The sequence below is a fragment of the Oreochromis niloticus genome, linkage group LG7 (genome assembly GCF_001858045.2).
Source record: "Oreochromis niloticus isolate F11D_XX linkage group LG7, O_niloticus_UMD_NMBU, whole genome shotgun sequence".
Classification (NCBI taxonomy): domain Eukaryota; kingdom Metazoa; phylum Chordata; class Actinopteri; order Cichliformes; family Cichlidae; genus Oreochromis; species Oreochromis niloticus.
The window spans coordinates 53,238,931-53,259,073 of record NC_031972.2 but is presented as its reverse complement, the minus strand read 5'-3'; the positions used below and the strand labels follow the sequence as shown (position 1 = coordinate 53,259,073).

The following is a 20,143-nucleotide window of genomic DNA, read 5'->3' as shown; positions in this document are numbered from 1 at the left end:
AAGAAGGACAGAGCCCCTGGGCCTGAAAAGTGAATCCAGTGTGAAAGAGCTTTAAACTGTGTTCTTTCTCATGTCCAGCAGGGGGCAAATCTGGGCGCAAACAGAAAATTGTAAAGCGGATTAAACAGTTTCCTAGTGGGTTTATAGTCCTAATTGCTAGTTTCCAGTCTTATTTAATACAACATGATGCTCGTTTGGTAAATTGTTTTCCTGTTTAGAGTAAAATAGATGATTATTCGGGCTAGAGCATTCTTCATGCCTAGTTCATCAAGATGGTGACGGTGAAATTGCCAAATTTGAGGCTTCAAACAGGACTTCAACCTTTCATGTACAGTTCATGATCACAGAAAGCCTTGGCTGCTAAAATAAATATTGTGCAGCGGGATACGTACTTGTTTGGTGTAGCACGTCTGACATCTACACATTGCTTCCCATTCCAGGCACAGTAAGGATCCCTGGAGAGGATGCACTCCCCACAGCTCTGATAATTAGTGCAGTTAGCTACTGAGACCTCCACCAGTTCAGAGAAAGAAGAAACATAGAGCTGACCCTGTGGATGACAGATGACAAAGAAGGGGACAGTCAGGAGGTGCCCCAAATACTGATACTGGGTTACTATTTTCATCCAGAGTCCTCTCTTTGTGACCCTGATCTAAATGTGGTAGATTTCTTTCATTAATTTTAAAAGGAATTCCTTTGCCCTGATCTAAGCAAGCACATGCCAGGATTCAGGAAGTGTCACAAATCCAGCTGTTAAAAGCCCAGCTGCAGATCCCCTGAGAGAAAGTTGCACGCAATTAGCTCACTGAACACGAGGTACGCTGCAGGCTGCGACTCTTAATGGCTCATGGAGTCTCTAAACTGCCAATAAATGAATTTACTGAGCTCATTAGTTTAAACCATGAGAAAGTGCTGTGAATTAACTCGGACTCGTTTTCTTTCCGAACACCACGTGTACCTTTTCGGTGTCCAGCTCAATGTGCTGCACCGGCTGAGAGTCACGGAAGAGCACCATCTCTTCAATAATGTGCATCTTCTTGTTGACGTTAATGGCTTTATGAAGTCTCCCATCATCTGGAGAAGAGAGTTTAAGTGAAGTCAGATAAAACAAAGGTGCAGGTGAAGAGTGTTTGTGTTTGTGAGCCGTTTACCTGTGCCAATGAAGAGCACGTTATACACCTTTTTAGCTGCTTGAACACGATGGACGGCGATCTGCGTGTAGCGGACATTGCGCTTGAGTAGCAGAGGCTGGCTGCGGATCACGCTGTCCATCAGGAAGTGGTCTTTGACAAAATTCAGCACCTTGTCTGGCATGAGCAACGAGGAGGAGATGCCCTGTTTTCTGGCAGCGTTTGTGATGCACTGGAAAACACAACAAACATACTGCTTTACATGCTTTCCCCATACGTTCTCTGGATAATGAAACCTACAGGGGCTGTACAGCACTTCTTTGTGTGTTTATTTTATTACCAGGTCATTTCAGTGATTTGAGTTTGATAAGTCAGGAAATTAAACCTACAGTCGTTTGATAAGAATCATGTTCAGTAACTGGAGACGAGTGATGCCTGTCTAAAAGATATCTGCTCAAGCCTCTATCAGCAGTCACAAATAGGAACAACCCAGAGACTTCATGCAGCTGAAGAGACAGTGCAGAGTAGTGACATGTGTAGGATGTGTCTACTGGGGTTTCCAGCAGAGGGCAGCAGGAAAGCACTCACCGCTCCAGGCCGAGGCTCTGGCACCGGATGGTTGTAAGTATACCACTGCTGGGTTTCGCGGTTAACCTCACGGTATCGCCCGTTGAACGCCTTTTCTACCTGGTCCATAGTGAAGGAGCACACTGCAGAGCTTCCTGATGCACCTTTGTACCTTTTATAGGACATAAACAATTGACAGACGATTACAATCTTTCAAACCTGTAAAGCCTTGAAAGAAGCTGTACGTAAACATAGAGATAATACACTGAAAATCCACCAAAACAGATGGAAAACTGGCAGTTAAGTCCTGTAACACTGTTCTTTGCTTTACAGTAAATTTTATACATACATTTTATCTTTAAATAAAAATTCCCATCTATCACAGATCGTTGAAAAACATGATTAAATACATATTTAATTAGTAATCTAAATGTTCCGACTAAGATCAAGATGCTTGTCTTGATCTTCCTGGTGTTCATAATGGTTTAAATCTCCACAGCCTTCACAAACACAATCAGGTATGCCACTGTTTTTCATTTTATAATCCCTCATGTGTGTCAAATAATTATCTTAAAGGTGTCTGTACATTTATTTCATTGTTATGTTAATCAAAAGATTTAAAAGCTCTCACCACTGAGAGGTGAAGACTCCATAAAACACTGTGTTCTTCCAGTCCTCGGGACTGGGTGTGAGCACAAACATGTCTTGGATTATGTTGAAGGGAAAGCCGTCATCGGGCAGAGAACACAAGAGCTGAGCCTTCAGGAACGTCGTCCATTTCTTCTGCAGCACCCTTTCACCTCCAACGTCACCCTGCAACACAATTATTGTTGGTTTGGATGGGGCTTTTTTCCAGCACGAAGCACTGCTGTATGAGAACTGACACCTGAGGTCACTATAGACAATATCCTCACACTGTTTGACACACAAGTGTGATTTGATGGGATCTGACAGATCAGCGGTGCATATTCTGAAATGATGATATGCACCACATGGTGCACTGCAAAAACATACTATAACATGCCTTTGATCAGGGGTGTTAAACATAAGGCCTGGGGGCCCATTGCATGACTTTGGAAAATTGAGGGGAAACAAGGCTTGGACTTTTAACTGTATTTAAGTTTTACAGCGTTTCCTGGTGATAAAGACCTCCCCCATGGCCATTTATACTACATTAAAGTAATTAAGTAACCAATAAACAATTAAATGATCTACTGTAGAAATTAGCTTTTTTTTTTTTTTTTTTTTAAAAGGGACATTCTTTGTGAATTTAAGACCAAATAGTTGTGCTAATACATTTTATTTCTATCATGTAGAAAAACTAAGATGTGCTTTTCTTTATTAGACTAAGATATCACAGAGATTAAATGTGTATTTAAACTTCTTTACACTGACAGGAAAGGAAGTTTCGCTGGTCAAGCCCACTTATGATCAAAGTGGGCTGCACGTGGCCCACTGTGTAAAATGAGTTTAACATCCCTGCCTTAGACACTGTATGTTATAATGTGTAAGGAAATACATTCTGCTGTCTTTGTTTTCCTTCTTTGTGACAAAAACAAAAACAGAGAGCGCCCTGTCCAAAGGTGAATTTGTTCAAATTGATGTAACTGAAAGACATTAACCTCCTCGTAAAACCACAATGAGCTAAATCAATTGTGCCTGCAACACAGTTATAACCCCGAGGCAGAAGACTTCTAGGTCATGAAAACAATATACATCATCACAACTGGCATAGATAAAAAAACACTTGGGGCTTAGAGGAGGGCAAATGCTTTTAAATGAAAAAGAAGAAGCATTGCTCTCTGACAATCCTCCTTGACTGATACTGCTGCTGTGATTCAGCGCCTTTGGCACGAGCCTTCAAATTGCTATGAGGGATGTGGGACCTCTTTGACATGCAGACTAATTAGGATGCACAGATTTGTATGATAGAATAACAGCGCAAACTGGAGAGCGAATACATCTTGGCGCTTCAGTGTGAATGACATTTACAGTATGTGATATGTATATATAACTGTTTGATGAGGTGTTACAGGTCTCAGGAAGGTGATTGTATATCAAGAGCTAAATTAAAGAGCTTAATTTAGTTTTGTAAAGAGACAGTCTGTTTATCATAGATCTAACAAGCTCGAAGTTCGCCGTTGTGATCAGTTTTGAAGCTCTCCAGAGGACCAAGAGAAATGCTAAATGACCTAAACCACATAAAACGTCTTTAACATGAAGCTTCAATTGAGTCCACCTTAGCATAACATTAATCAGAGGAAGTGGCAGCACAGGATGGAAAGGGAAATGACACATGACCAAGACTGAGCTTCTGAAGCAATTACTTGTTGTAACCCAGGCAGATAATGAGCAACATATATATTCCCTGGTCCTTTGGGCTGAACCTAGTTTTATAATTCAATGCCACTCTGGGCTTAAACTGACTTCTGAATAATTGAAGCAAATGCATCCCATTCATTAATCCCTTGTAAAAGCACCCCTTGTTCAAAAGGCTGTTGAAAAAGCCATGAACATGGCGGGCGGTAATGGCTTCTTTCTGGGAAACGGAACAATCCCACAAATGAGAACATGCTTTGTTGTGTTTGTTTCAACCAAAACATTGTTTATCATTCCATAGTTAGCCTCGATGAAGTGGAACTAAAGTAATAATAAACACCTGGATATACAGCAAGTATGGAGACGGCCGCCGACACAGTTAGTGAAGCACGTTTTAGAGAGGCGAAGACTAAAACTGGACATGAATAATTTACTTGAACTGGCGTTGCTGTAAAGTTTTACTGAGACTGACCATTTGCCTCATTTTAAAGCTTTGTTATGCTTTATTTTTCCTTCAGCACTACTTAAGAAGCTAAAAACCTTAAACATTATTGCCAATTTCCTTTTGGGTAATCTGTTCAATGTTACATATTTTAACTGTATGTGAGAAAATTATCATTAAAATGCCACATGAGCAGAGTTATAATAGTTCTGATTTTTCTCTAATTAGCTTTTATTTTTATTTTGTTTTGACATTTAGTTTGGTTTCAGTTAGTTTCCAGAGTGGGTTTGCTTGTTTCGGTTCAGTTTTTATTGTTTAAAAATATTTAGTTTAGTTTTTAATGGTTTAAATTTCAATTCAATTCAGTTCAATTCAGTTTCATTTATTTAGCGCCAAATCACAACAACAGTTGCCTCAAGGTGCTTTATATTGTAAGGTAGACCCTACATACAGAGAAAAACCCAACAATCATATTACCACCTATGATCAAGCACTTAGGCGAAAGTGGGAAGGAAAAACTCCCTTTTAATAGGAAGAAACCTCCGGCAGAACCAGGCTCAGGGAGGGGGATCCATCTGCTGCGAGTGGTCAGCTTTAGTCTTTTTAATTATTACTCTATGAAGCATTTTGAAAGGATTTCATTCACAGTCTTGTTGTCATCCAGAGTATCAATAAACATTCATCAATGCTTCATCAGGAAAGCTTTGAGAAAATGTTAGTATAAAACTAACAAATACTAAAACTTCCTATGTTAGAGTGTGCTTCTTATTCTTTTAGTTAATTAAAATAGTTTTTTTTTTTTCAAATCTAGTTTTACCAGTTGCTCGTGAGTCAATATTTATATTGGAATATTTGTCCTTTAAATGGATGTATGGAAAAAAAAAAGGCGAATGAATGAATGGATCCCCCCCCCCCCCCCCCCCCTTCCATCTCACACTGTCAGCACTATTTTTCACCCTCTTCACACAGTGGTGAGTGTGATTGTTTTAAGAGAGCCAAACAGCAGTCTGATCTGGAGGACTGACTTCTCATTGCATAAATACTAATATAGAAATGCTTAAAAATGAACAAACACTGTGTGAGGTCCGCAGAAGGTGTCAAAGCATTTCTGCACACAGATCCCGCGCTTCAGTAATCCTAAGTGATTTGTAGTTGGATACTGAATCCTGTCTGAACGCAAATATTTGGTGAAACACGATAAGAGCAGAGAGAGTGGATTTGGATAGAAAGGAATCAAACAGAGGCGAACGTGCAAGAAAAATGTTTTTCTGTAACAACAGATCATGCGTCACTGCCCAGAAGGACTCTGAGCTATAAGCAGCTTTCAGTAGACTACATACTGTACATTCCTGTATAGGTACTGAGCACAAACAAACAAGCAAACTCCTTCCTGCTTTAATAGAATTCTATAGAGACAGCAGGGAGTACACATTACCCAAGGGTAAGAAAGCTGCTTTAGATGGACTATCTGCCTTGGAGCGTCGCTCACCTTACACACACGAGCAATGCGTGACACAATGGTGTTGTCAAAGAAATCAAACTCCTTCCCCGCTTCACTGAAGAAGAAGTAAATCTTATCATCATCGCCCACCGGGTTGCCCTTGGGAAGGCTCTCCTGTATGTAGGCAGAGCCAACAAAGGCTGGATCTGAAAGGAAACCAACAATACTGTCACAATAGGATCTAGGGACAGACATCCCTATTCCCATGGCAAACGCAGTCCAATTTCAACAGGGACTGACAGACTGCAGGTACACACTTTTTCATATTCATCATTTCAAGTGGTGTCACACTGTAAACTTCCCATTCAGTAGATTTGGTGCAAGCAGTTTGACAATGCCATTTATCTCAAATAAGACACAACAAAAAAACCATTGCCTTCCAGTTATTATACTGTACCTTGAAGCCAGTTAAGTGAGTTTTCTGTTTTTAGAGCTGTTCCTTGGCTTAGACTCTTGTAAATGATGGGTTCATTTCCTTGGAAATTACTGACTGTGCCAGTATACAGCTCTCCATCTGCAACAGGGTGAAGAAGACCATCATAATAAGAGTACTTATCACAAGGGAATGGGCTTCTGCGTCACACGCGGTAATGAAATCCAGAGGTTATGCCACAGTTTGTCTTTATAGCATTTACCAAAGTACTTTACTGATTCCCACAGTGGCTTCTATAAATCCAAAACATTTAAGCGAGCCTGATTTTTATCAGCGGCTGACAGCCATCGTGAGACCTACCAGCCACGATGGCAGTGGACTTGTATTCAGGGTTGAATGGGCAGCGGCTCCGTCCATCCTCTGTAACAATCTCACCAGTATCGCTCTTGACAAGGGAGAAGTCTGTAGAGTTCTGGAGGAAACACACACATACACACACACATCACATGTCACACGCTGAGTTTGAAGTAGAGCTGTAACCTGCTCTGACAGTGACCGCAGACTCAAGTCTCACAGCGGAAAGGAGGTCAGTCTGTGTTTGCTAGAAACTGCAGCAAAGGTCACGTGCTTGTTTGTTATGGATTGCTCTAAAAGGCCTTAAAAGATTTGTAGAAAAGGATTGAAAACGACATTGATTCTTACATTATTTGATTACGTGCATTAAATATTTTTGATCCATTTCCCATAAGGCACAGGAGATAATAAAATAATGCACTTATATCGTATCTGGCCGGGCAGAGCCTGAGCCAGACTGCTAAGTGAGTTGAGAGGCAGGAAGCAGCATGCATCTCTTCCTCTAGAATCAAATAAATAAATCACATATAAAATCTTGCACCAGGGGTAATCAGCTTTTCTAAAAACAAACAAATGGAACAGATTTGTTTTTTTTTTAATATCCAAAACCAGGCGTGCTCAAATGTGGGCACTGCAACAGATGCATGTCCCTCCATTAAACACTTACTATGTAAGCACAGATGGGGCTGAAGGCATAGGTTCCACAAACGTACAGATGAGTGCTGTTCATGCGGAGTAAGATTTTGATGTAGTTGAAGCAATCCGTCTGTATATGAAACACAGGGAAAAGTTCTATTAGAGTGATTGTTTTAACCAACTTCTTTCTTTTAAACTGTCCAGAAAGTCATTTTTCTTTTCATGCTCTAACATACAACAGTTTAGAGTTTTGTGAAGAAGTAAGAATAAATTTCCATCCGACAGCTTTTCAAATGGTAAAGTAAAAGCACTAATTCCTCCTGCTAATGTGGTGACCCTTACTGAAGGCTCTGTGTTTGGGGGCTGTCATAAAAAAAGGTGGAAAACTGTGACTGGAAGGAGGGAAAAAACATCCATTGTTGTAGCATGGAAAGTCACAACTTGAGAGGAAATGTCCAGGGTTCTGCCCTGGATCCGTTTGCCATGTAGCACTGGTCGTGTTTGAGCCACGTGTGAGTTCAGGCACTTGTGTATGAAACATCAGTTCACTCGCCTGCAGGTCTTTGCCTTTGAAACTGCACTCTTCTCTCTTCTTCTCTGGGGTTTTCCATGCAAGCTGCAGAAGAAAAATAGCATCAATTGCATACAGTAGATATCATATAGTGAGGTGTGTTATAGTCACTTTGGACTACTGGGAGCTTAGCATACTTATTGCCATCTACGTATACTGCACCTCTGGGATCATATCATAACTGAATTCATATAAATACAGTTTATGTGGTATTGCAGTTCACAGCCGCTTGCACACTGACTCTTACCTTTCTTTGTAGCTTGGCTGCGCTGATATCAGAGAGGCTGAGAGCGAAGAGACTCTCCCGAGCGCCAACATACAACATGCCATTTTCGCTACTGAGCAGCAGAGAGGTAAAGTTGAAGACACCGCTCACTGAGAAACTTCTGGTAGTTCTCTCCTTTGCATCTAGACAGAAACACAAACACAGACAGAGGAATAAAAATAAACATGTAATAATTCAAAAATGAACCTGTCCAGGTTAAAATGAGGGGAAGGATCACTATATTGTAAACTGCTGAAGACAGGGAATGAATTAAGGTACAATCACAACACAGAATGAGACTTTTTGTGTGTCTTAATATTAATGACAAAGATTTTCTTAAATAATAGAATATTTATCTTTGCATGAGCATTGCTATTTTGCACTTTTGACTTCATCAGGTAGCACACAGTGAAAACTGATGTGAAAATGAGAAGAATGAGGTTGAAAGCAAGAGAAAGCCACCCAGCTCTCACTTGTGACTACATGTTCAGCATCTAGAACCAGAAAAAGATGGACTTTCAAGCTGAGAATATCAAGTAGATGAGATGAGCAGTAACTTATAATGTGGGCATCACAGTGTTGGTTAAACCTGAAGGTTTTTGCAAAAATAAATAAATGACTGAATGAATGTGCCTGTTTCTCTGTCTGCTTGGACAGTATGTGAAACTACAGCTTCCAAATCTTACTGCTGGCCCCTCAGAAAAATTCCCCATATTTCTCCAATAGTTCAATAATTTTAAATAAAATATGTAAAATAAATTGCTTTGTTTCCACCACACCAACAACTCCTGACTAAAGCCAAGAGTTAAACCATTAACTCCCTCTAATCGGTGCTTTAAAAAAGCCCATGTGTATCTCAGACTTGCAGCAGTTTGGAGGCCTTCACTGCCAGCACAACGTGAGCAACTCGCCTCAGCGGCATGCCAGCATAAACAGAAGCCAGGAGCTAATGGAAACTTAAAGTCACTGAAGTTCTGAAACAGGATCTCAGGCCTTGAAATGTGAACTGCAAAAAAAAAAAAGAAAAAAGAAAAAGAAAGAAATAACAGAGTCCTCTTTGGACCCACCTACTATAAGAGAACTGACACTAATAGCTGCATAAATACTAAAGATTTAGAAAATGAAGTTAAACAAATAACACAATATACCCAAGTTGTGACATTTCTGTAAGCTAGACAGAAAATAAATAAGAAAATAGTTTTTTTAAGTGCCACATCAAAATGCAATGCTTACAGAAAAAAACGAAAAAAGAAAATTTAAATAGCACATACAAAAAAAATGAAAATGAAAGCTGAAACAGTGAGAGGATCTAAATTTGCAAATGCAATTTTTAGAAATATACAAAAAAAAGGTAGTAATGCAAACAGTTTGTAATTTCACCCTTTGATTGCTTTTCTTTCCCTTTATTTAGTTTTAACATATTTTCAGCAAGAAGGAAAAAACACACTTATTTTAATTTGTATCACAATATTTTGAAAGTTACTCTCATGTATTCGGGGGACTTCCAATCTATGAGCCAGCAACAACATTTAGAGTGCTTCGTCACATCCGCTGATACGATGAGGCGCCTTTATCTGCACTGTACAGAGGTGACAGGGTAAAGGACAAATCAGTACAAAGTTGTTCTGAATGATCACCTCTAAGTTGAAAGACAATTGCTGGGGCACAAAGGGTCATGGGATGACTGGGTATGAAAATGACAATACACCTGTGGGAGATTTAGGGCCATCATGGACCATCGTTGAAACACCTAATGAGCAACTATATACACTTAAATTTAAATGTGGTACGGTTTCAAAGGCTTTTAGAGTCACTGTTAAGTCGCATGGTAGCAGCCCAGTGTGGTAGTGATGCATTTTCACTGTTCAAATTTACAATATCACATGCACAGTAGAGTGAAACTGTATTAAACCCACTACTGCTGGTGGTAATAATTAAAATTATAGCACTTCACCGCATTAAAGTAATCCGGTCCAGATAAAGCCATTAAGTTCTACTGACAATAAGCTCACCATGTGGTACATACCCTGCAGTATATGTGACCTAATATAACCTCACCTTAGTGTGCTGGTACAGGAGGTTGAGAGACTTCCTCTCTCTTGGGAAAACAACATGTTAATAGCGGTCCATCACCACGGCAACAGTGAGCCATATTGTAGTTAAATCTGTCCGTAAAACCACAAGAGGCTCTCCTCCATGTACTGTACATGGACCCACGGGGGCCATTCTCTCTCCTTCCCACTATCATTAAAGGATAAATGGACTGCTGCTCCATGTCGGTACTGTTCCCCCCATTTTTTTTTCCTCCCCACAGAGCCTTGGGCAAATTCAGCTGTGATTTACAGAGCGGGAAAGACAAAGGCCAAAGCCTCAACCAAAACAAAAGCTTTGAGGGATTTTCACAGAGGAGAATATCTACACAATTACTCTCTGGAGTCAAATCACCACTGTCATACTTAGCAACCACAGATGACAAAAAGAAACAATAAGGCTCCCAATTGAGTATCATTAAAGAGATCCAGGAGGGTTTTGCAGCTATACAAAGCTTTTCCTTCATACCTTTTGGAAAACAAAGATCATTTATTGGCGACCAACTGTTTGACAATGCTTTATTTCTCTGAGGAGTCGGTAATTGCTAAATGGTACATTTTATCATTCTTTTGACCACGTGGTGCATTCAGGCTTACAGAAGCGGCTGGGCAGTCTTAAAACTAATGTTTAATTTGCAGCAAGCTGTTTTTTTAAACATCTTTAATTTCACTGCAATACTGGAGAAAAATAGCTAACATTGTTCTCACATTGGAGGCCAAAACGGAGTAAAAGGGAAGTGAATCTTAATCATAAAGTCCCAGGACGGTTGAAAACACAACTCCAAATGAATGCTAATGTTAATCTGGTGCCCACTTTTCTGCTGCAGGAGCTCAGAACAAGGTGCAGCAAACCAGACTCATGAAGTGACGTGATTATTTTGTGACAGCTTCAAAAACAACAATGCATCCGTGAGACGAGAGAACAATGGAAGGAACAGACACAGATGATGCTTCGCAGGTTTTTTTTGTATCCGTCTACATGAGGAATTGCATGTCGAGGATGGTGATGTTTGAGAGAGCGCCAGAGTGCAGTTTGCTTTTCCAAAAATGCTGTTCGTTCGTTTTACTACTCAGCATCAAACCCTGCCCAGTAGGTTTTTGCGGGCTGCTCTGAAGTACCTTATATAGAGTAGGTAGTGTTTTCTTGAAAATGGAAGAGGTCCTAGCAAGGTTCATGCCTACTTGGCTCATATCAATAAAAGGTAAAAAAAAAAAATAGGTAGCAAAGGTTAAAAAAAACTGCCTCATGCTCTCGAAAAAAACAGCATTAAGAGTTGGAATTTTTAAATTTAATGTATTTTTACATAGCTTTTCTACTCGAGTACTGAAGTGCACACACATTCATACAAGCTCTTTTCTCCCCCCCATAGTTAAGTGATTTCCATCTAGCATTCACAAACATTCGCTCACTTGAGGTTGATATCTTAGTATTACTAAGACTGGAGCAGCCAGGGATCGAACCGCCAACCTTCCAATTAGTAGCTGATCCCGTCTACCGCCTGAGCTATAGTTAATTTGTCCAGTAAAACAGATTATTAATGACTTGCAGTTAAGTTTTATTGCTGAAATGATCAGTCGATAACAGGCTCTTATCATTTGATTCACTCAACGTAACAATCAGTTTCGTTTTAATTGATTCACGGCGGAATTAATCAATTATTTGTTCAACATTCAATGGTGGTTCCAGCTTGTTAAATGGATTATTCGAACTCCTGTCCATTTTTTCCACAATGTTCTGCAAGTAAAATGAATTATAATATCATAAAAAAGTTATTTTTATGATATTATAGCGCCTAGAGCACAAAACCTGAATAGACTAACCCACAGGTCGGACAGTGTACAGACTCTTACCCCCAGCAGCTGTGGCAAAGGAGAGAGGGCCAGCGTTTTGATCCCTGGCTCTTTCAACCAGCACGTCTTAGGGCAAGATATTGTGTGTGCGAGTGTAATAGGTTATTGAATGTGTGTGTAAATGGGTGAAAGTGGATTGCACTATAAAAAACAAAACAAAAAATACTAGACCAGAAATGGCTCATATAAATACCAAATCAGCATCAAAAGCTGTGTGCATCCTGCATGAACTTGTCTTTTCCTCCGCTACACATATGCCACAGTTTCTTAAAGAATCCGCTCTATTGTTATTTGACTGTTTGAGGTTGATTTGCGACGGGTCATTTCATGACAATGCAGCCCCAGAAATGTTGTGGTGTACACCAGGAAACAGACAGACGAGTTCAAAGGAAGAAGGTTTTGTATCCATGACAGAGAGACAAGTCAGAAGTGGCCACTATGCCACTACTAGAATAGCAACAACAGTATCATCCTGCACCATTTTATCCTTGTCCATCTTGCCTTTATCATGCAAGTCCCTAAAAGTAGGTGTTCACTACTTTGAAGTGCATGACTCCAACAGATGGGCTTATTTTTAGGGCACATTTGTGTCAAAGTGGTTTAGGCCTTTTTTTTCTTTTTTTTACAGAAACCTTGCATGCAAGTTACTTGCATCTGGCATTCATTCATTTTAAATACTTGGATGATCTACGTGAAGACACACTTGTACTTTTTATGGTCTTACACCTTTATGTTATTTTTTTCTTTCAACACTGATCTTTCCACTTACAGGAATCTAGATGAGCAAATATGTTTTTTGTCTGCTGAGGTTCTAACATGTCATCCAGTAAGTTATCTTAGAAAAAACAATGAAACATGAGCCAGCATTTGGGGAACAATGGCCAACTCTGTGATCTTTCAGCACTCTCACTGGAGAAAAAACTCCCCAGGAAAACTGAGGCCTGTGGATTAGCCCCAGAATCCGAGGCATTGTTTCTGGAGAGACAAATTATTGCCTAGTTTTTCTAATTGTAGTTTCATAAACAAAATTATACACACACCTAAATGTCATGGTATTTGATATTTGGCGGAAAGCTCAAAGGGTAAATCCAAAATTATATGGATGGGTACATACCATCAGGGATAGGTGATTCATTTTGTGTTTGTTTGTTTGCTTAGTTTCCTGGGTAAACTGATATTTAAGGCAGGAAGCTAATTTTCTAAAAAAAAAAATCAAAGGAAAGATGAAGAAGCAAAAGAAAAAACTAAACAACCGCTGTTTTTTTGTAGGCTAATTATGGATTGATCAGAACGAGTACACGATGTCGTGCTGTCGAGCTGCAACTGAATGCACCACGAAAAATGGAGCCAGCAGGCAGATGTCTTATAGAGGGCTTTAAACCAGCGGTCCCCAACCTTTTTTGCCTCACGGACCGGTTTATGCCCGACAATATTTTCACGGACTGGCCTTTAAGGTGTCGCGGATAAATACAACAAAATAAACTCTCAACTCTCACGGTCCGGTACCAAACGACTCACGGACCGGTACCGGTCCGAGGCCCGGGGGTTGGGAACCGCTGCTTTAAACCACCAAGTCACTGCCTGACCTCTGAATCTCTGGTTTGAAATAGCAGCTTTGTGCATGGTTAAATCCCTTCATCTGTGACCTTTTCTACAAGTGCATGAAGAGCACCCTCTCTGCCATCTGTAAGCAATATTAGATTATTGCTATTATTATGTAATTAAGAGTAATTTGTGCAAATGACAATGGGGCTAAATGGAATGAAATACTTGCACAGACTAACTTGCTAATCTATTTAGAGACAAAATTAATAGCATCGTTTGCTTCAGGAAGTCATTCTACATTTTTGCATCTTTTCTTTTTCTTTTTGATTGGTCCCAAAAAACAATCATTAAAAATGCAGAACATCCCTTTAAGAGAGCAACTGTAGAGAAATGTGTCCTCTAATGCCAGAGAAGTCCCTTTGTTTTTTAGGGCAATGATAACAGACTGATTCAACCAGCGCCCTCTTATAAGGGAACTGTTTTATCAGCTCTTACAGCTGTATGTTCAGGAGATCAGATGATTGCATACCTCATTTAAACCACCTGTTCCTGTTTTCTTTCCACAGAACTCCAGAAGAAAAAAGAAAAAAAACATCCCTACTTCTGGATCAATTGGATATGTTTAACAGCAAAAAAGGTAGCTTAAAAAAATGCAAGAGAATGTCCCTATCAAAACACCTGACTTTACTGATAATCTGCTTGGAATTGTACAACGTCAGGGTTCACTAGAAGATGACCCACAAAATACACCCCTGTTTGTCTCTTTATCGCCTTCAAGAGAAAGCAATAGACTCATGACAGATCCTCTCTAAAGGACATCATATGCCCCATTTCCAGTCTTCTGACCACAAACATGACCTACATTCCCATCTCTGAGGGAGAAGAAGAAGAATACTTGCCAGTAATAGTCCTAAGAGAGCACATTTAAACAGGGTTGAATAGGCAGAAGAGGATGCACGAATGACAACAGTTGAGGAAAACATCAGTACACCTATGCACGCAGAAGAATGGCTAAATCAGTGTTATGTAGAAAAAACATGACTTACTTTAAATCTGGCAACCATGATCAGCCTCTAAGTAAAAAGTGAGGGGGATGTGACCCCTCTATGGTAAAATGGGGTCTAGCTTTTTACGTTTCTGAACAAGCAAACAGGACTGAGTGCCTATCCATCCCTACATATCGGTCCGGTGAGTAAAAGTAAAGTAAAAACACTGATTAAATTTATTTAATGTAATTTATTTCTTAAAGAGAGTGAGGATTGCCAGATGAGCTACGATGCCTCAACATTTGGATGATCTTGTAAAAAAATAAGAGGCAGGAAATTACATTTACAAGAAGCAGGAAAGGAACTTCTCTGGAACGAATGTCTTTCCTTTGTCTTTATCTGTCTACTGTACTTGTTCAAGGACTTTGCTCAGGGTAGAACAGATGAACTCTTGTAAAGCCATTTGCTTTTAGAAGAATTAGAAGAGTCCTGCTGGGTCAGAGCTCCTACTACTGTCGCATAGTCTGGTGACATAAAAACAGCCCACACTGGAGCTCTAACTACATTATCCCAAGTAATTTTAACTAGCTACTAAGAGCTGCTGCTGAATTGGTAATTGTGTGGGAGAGCAGACTCGGGAAGCTGAAGGACTGAGACTAAAGCATCTGGAATGCATTAAGACAACAGGCCAAGAGGGTCAATCCACCGGGAGGTTCATTAGGCAAGCTGCGAGCACGCTGTTTGTATTGGTAAATTGTGGGGCTGCATCTCGTTAGCAGGATATTGTCTCTATAGCACCATCCACATGCAGAGAAAGGTGGTAATTTTGAAGACAACATTAGGAAGCAAAGTCTGGAAAGGCATATCGTAAATTCTGAGGAAAGTGTAGAGATAAAATATGTGCAACAGGGATGAGCCATAACAGGCTTTGGTGGTGTAATTTATAGAGGGAAAATACAGCACGGTGGGGCTTCAATCTGTTACCATTTAAATACTTTAAATCAGTCATTTGTAAAGAAAAAAAATCTCACACAGCTCAGCTCTGTAGGATCCTTTTTTTCTGTTGATAAGACAGTCTGCAGGTCAGGGAGCTACAAAAGCTGACCCTGGATTAGCCACTATAATGTAAACCAGCTGCTGGTTTCACCAGGAACTCACCCTGACCCCTTTCTCTACTATGAACAGTGCTGAAGCACCAAGAAAAAAGAGACTGTACATGAGGTCTTGACTTGTTTTTAGCAATACAGCAGATTCAGACCTGAACAGCCAGACTCCATGCTGTGCTATTGCAGAAGGAGCAGAGTAACTGAAAAGTCACTGTGTCCCCACAACACCCTGAAACTGAATGATGCGAAGCAGCTGCACAAAAGTTAAGAGTTGCACTCTTTACTTGTTGTTAGAGTCATTTTGTTTTATGAGCTACTGAAGCTATTCTCGTCATTAACTGTGGATAAGGAAAATAGCGCAAATACACCAATTCACCAATTAGTGCAAATTCACAACAACACTTTTACACTGAAGGTAAGGCCCTACTAAAAGCCAGAGACCAAGACTAAGCTGTCGCATTAGTTAGATTTTGAAATGCCATTTAAAAAATGCATTTTTACTACATTTTTCTTCCTACTTTTATATTAAGACTATGTAAGTAAATGGTAAAGTAATACAACTTTACACGTCTCTATTAGGTGATGTAATCAAGTTTGCTCGAGCGCTGATACCATCACGAAACCAATGTTCAGCTATGTGGCATCAACATAGTATCGAGAAGTCGTTATCTCACTTGACACCACTGTCCTTTTGAATTACTCGAGAGTGGCTGACTCAACTGGCCCAGACACGACAGCTTTTAAATAATTAAAAATGCTTTACTCCCTAGCGTGGCTGTGGGCATACCCCTTAAACAAAATTAAAGCACGACTGTCACACGGTGGGAAGAGGGCTGAACAGTTCAACAAGAAAAGACGGGCAACTAAAAGGCTTATAGGTGTGTCTTTTAAATAGTGCTCAGCACACTAAGCCATTCAACATGGTGCGCATTAAAGCCTGGAACAAAAAAGCAGAGAGAAAAGCAGATGCGGGCTCTATTCCCCGAACCCATGATCCGTCCTGATAGGCGCATAATGAGAACCAGACAAGTGTTCACACCATAACACATACAAATCCCCATTCATTATTCATGGCAGATTACCCTCTTCATTAAGGCATAGGCAGGGACCAGGGGACAGAAAGAGAGAGAGAGAGACAGAAAGAGAGACAAACAGAAAGTGATAGGGAGACCGAGAGAGTAAGAGATAAAGCCCGTCTACAAAAATGGTACTAGATGAAGATCAGCCAGGCAGGACTCTGGCCCGCCTACAGTGCTACATTTAAGCATGCAAGCCATCAAGCTAACTGGCATCCAGAAAAGACAGAGGGGACCAGAAACCATGATGAGTTCAGGCAGCTTCTGCTGTATAAAGTTCAGGTCCCTGAGGCCTGCAGCACTGCATTCTGCTTTGATACTGTAAATACAATGTGACAAAGCCCTTCTGCGGGAGGCTGGAAAATGTCAGTGTAGCAGAACAGACACTACCACAGCAGGACAACTTTTGTCACCAGGCCCTCTTAACCTTTATCTGCTGAAAAAAAAGAAAAAGAAAAAAAAAAACTTGTTCTTTGCTTTAAGCCACAAAATAAAACTGGTCTTTTCAACACCAACAATACCAGTGACTCCAGAAATTCTATGTCAGAGTTGCTTTTTAAATCAGCTAGTACATTTTACGAAAGTATGGCCTCTTGACCGCGTCGACAAACAGTAAAATTACTGCTTGTTAAGTTTTACAGGGACATAATTATTATTTCTGTTGTTAAATTATTATCTACATGACCCTTCATGAAGTTATCAATGAGGTTAAAGTTACAGCAACATAAATGCTGCTATAATACAAGCTAATGACCGACTAGAAGCTTGGTAAGCCCCAATAATAAAAATCGAAACAGAACAGAAAACATAACCCTCCCTGCTTATCTCCTGGACAGTCACGTCACGCATGCTTTAAAAGTTGTTGTTTAACATTGGCAGCACGCCCTCCAAGCAAATCTTTCCTTAAGAACAGGCCCAAGTGTGAAGTGTCTTTTCAGTGAGTGATTGATGGTGTGTGTTGTTGTGAAATGCTCCACAAGGGATGAGCTATGGGCTTCGCTGAGGCTGGGAGGTGAGAGAGATTATCTGTTTGTATAGAGGTCCAACATGAAGGGGAAGGCACAAGCTCAGACAGGCACCTATTTAAAAGCTCGGTCGGCTTAAAATTCGCTCCAAACTGGAAATTCTACCCGTGTCTGTAATAGATTACTAAGCAGGATCTATCAACATAATCCTGCCTGAAGTAACTCTAATGATGCCTGAACATGAGTCACTAACTGCAGATCAATCACTGAAAGTCTCTACTGATCCCACAATCCATCATTTTGTTTCATTCTCTGTGGAGATAATAGAGCACAATTAATGTGTAAAGTCAACATGTCATCTTAAATGTACCAGTATATCATTTGAATAAATGAATACAAGCAGTTCTTGGTGCCGGTGGCTCAACCTATCAATGGAGAGAAAACAGAACATTGGAAAAACAATACATGAGGGCGAATATAACTATATCTCCGCCATAGTTTAAGAGTGAAATGTGAAAGGTTTCTAAGCTCAAAGTTATTTTGCAAGCAAACAGAAAAAAACTGATTATATAAGAGCAATAACTCTCAGCGCTCATGAGATTGTGTCCACTTGTCCTTAGTAAGTCGAAACACAATGGGCCAGTTCATTTTGTAATTACTGTCTGACCTGCAGGTACTCGACAGAGCCACCCTGATGGAGCAGCCATTCACAGCATGGATTTACATGATGGAGACAAACACCATTTCACCCCTCTAAATCCTTTTAGCTCTTACAATGGACACATAAGAAGTGCATTGATTTTTTTTTTTCAGTGGACATGGTTAATAAATAGGGAACCCACCGGGAACTGGACGACCAGATCTGTAAGCAGAAAGTGAAAGCGGCAAATGTAGAACTAAACAGCTTAGCAGAAAACAGATGTTTCTGTTGAGCGTTCATGATTTAAGTTCCCAGGTGGACTTATGTAAACTTTTACCTCTAGACAGCTGTGAGCAGCAACTAGAGAAGCGAATGCAACAATGCCAGTCTTGATGACTGTTTATTGACAGTTGGCCACGTGCTGCGGTTCGCACAAAAGGATCCGACGACGCTCCAGCTGGAGCCTCAGGCATCTCCAAACCTCACATTTCCTCGGCTCACCGAGAGAGGAGGAGAGCCTGGTGTGTCTGCAGGCTTGCTGTGTGTGATGTGCATATATGGGATAGCAGGGCAGCTTGGGACCAAGCACTCCTACTTTAAAAAAAAAAAAGTAATTTGTAAAGTGGCTGTTTTTCTGTTGTGAAGAAGTTGTGAAACTTACTGTATGAAAAGGTGAGGCGTGGAGTTACGTCATTTTCCATGACAGCCGTATGAAAACAACCAAGCAGAAGGACAATGACAGCAGGGAGACGCAGCCAAGCCATACTCATTGTCCACATGCCTCCTAAGGTCTGCCAGCCAACTTGCAGTATTTCCCTTCAGGTTTTTGGTGAATTCATGAAGAGCGTCTTTTATAACACTTGTTTATTTTCTTCTTCTTTCTCTCTCTTTAGTCTTGCAGCTCCAGGCTCCTTGAACAGAATACGTCTGCACCGGTGTGAATTCAGGGCAGTCTTCTGGGCTACAGACGATGACGCTGGTTTGAAATGATGACCTGTGACCTCAGAGCAACAGCCTCCATTGATCAGCCTCCATGCATACGCGCCAGCACAGGGTCACAGCTGAAACCTATCAGGATAAAGAAACAGCATTCAAATTAGTGTGCATTAGCACGCTAAATGAAATAATGAGCCAAGTGACAGAAAAAGTGTTCAAATTATCTCTTAAATGGTATACGTTACTTTGCATCAGATTTCACTGAGCTATCGTAAAAAAAAAGAAAAGAAAAAGAAAAGAAAACAGATGTGTGAGGATTTCACCTTGATAAAAGTCACTGGTAGGTGCAACCACGTCTGGAAAAACACCAGATCATTAATAGTTTTACATCCTTTTCGAGACTTCTCTCACCAGTGTTTACAAATGCAAATAGATTTAAGGACATTAACAAAAAAAGCTAATTAGTTGTACATATTAGCCTGTCGTTGCAAGACTATACTCCACCAAATGTAACGCCATCTGCTGATCTCCACATGAACGGTTCAGCAGGGTGTATGGAAAGTTCAAAGCCTGCCCAAATGTGATTGGTTAAACAGAAACCAGAAGGTTTCATGTACCAAATTCTTGTCCCTTGCCTACAGATTGTACATATGAATTCATTTTTATATTTTATTTTATCACTCTAATATCTTCATGCTTGATAGTCTCTCTCTCCAGTCTTATTGTCTTATTGTTATGCTTTTTACATTTGTCCAATTGTCAGCTCATCAGTCATTCATAAATTACTTTG

The 20,143-nt window shown here is 40.3% G+C and overlaps 1 protein-coding gene across 6 annotated transcripts in view; it reads right to left on the bottom strand.

Moving 5' to 3' along the window:
* sema4ba (sema domain, immunoglobulin domain (Ig), transmembrane domain (TM) and short cytoplasmic domain, (semaphorin) 4Ba) overlaps nucleotides 1-20,143 on the bottom strand; it is an 87,260-nt gene that overhangs the window by 3,822 nt on the left and 63,295 nt on the right. For all 6 annotated transcript variants that reach the window (XM_005470758.4, XM_019361607.2, XM_025908566.1 and 3 more), the window contains 12 exons: nucleotides 19,079-19,485; nucleotides 8,141-8,301; nucleotides 7,876-7,938; nucleotides 7,354-7,452; nucleotides 6,693-6,804; nucleotides 6,357-6,473; nucleotides 5,948-6,105; nucleotides 2,329-2,510; nucleotides 1,719-1,869; nucleotides 1,152-1,362; nucleotides 959-1,074; nucleotides 393-550 (listed from right to left, as the gene is read on the bottom strand). In XM_005470758.4, coding sequence (XP_005470815.1) covers nucleotides 393-550; nucleotides 959-1,074; nucleotides 1,152-1,362; nucleotides 1,719-1,869; nucleotides 2,329-2,510; nucleotides 5,948-6,105; nucleotides 6,357-6,473; nucleotides 6,693-6,804; nucleotides 7,354-7,452; nucleotides 7,876-7,938; nucleotides 8,141-8,301; nucleotides 19,079-19,196 — 1,646 coding nt within the window. In that variant the 5' untranslated portion in view covers nucleotides 19,197-19,485. The remainder of the gene's footprint in view (nucleotides 1-392; nucleotides 551-958; nucleotides 1,075-1,151; nucleotides 1,363-1,718; nucleotides 1,870-2,328; nucleotides 2,511-5,947; nucleotides 6,106-6,356; nucleotides 6,474-6,692; nucleotides 6,805-7,353; nucleotides 7,453-7,875; nucleotides 7,939-8,140; nucleotides 8,302-19,078; nucleotides 19,486-20,143) is intronic.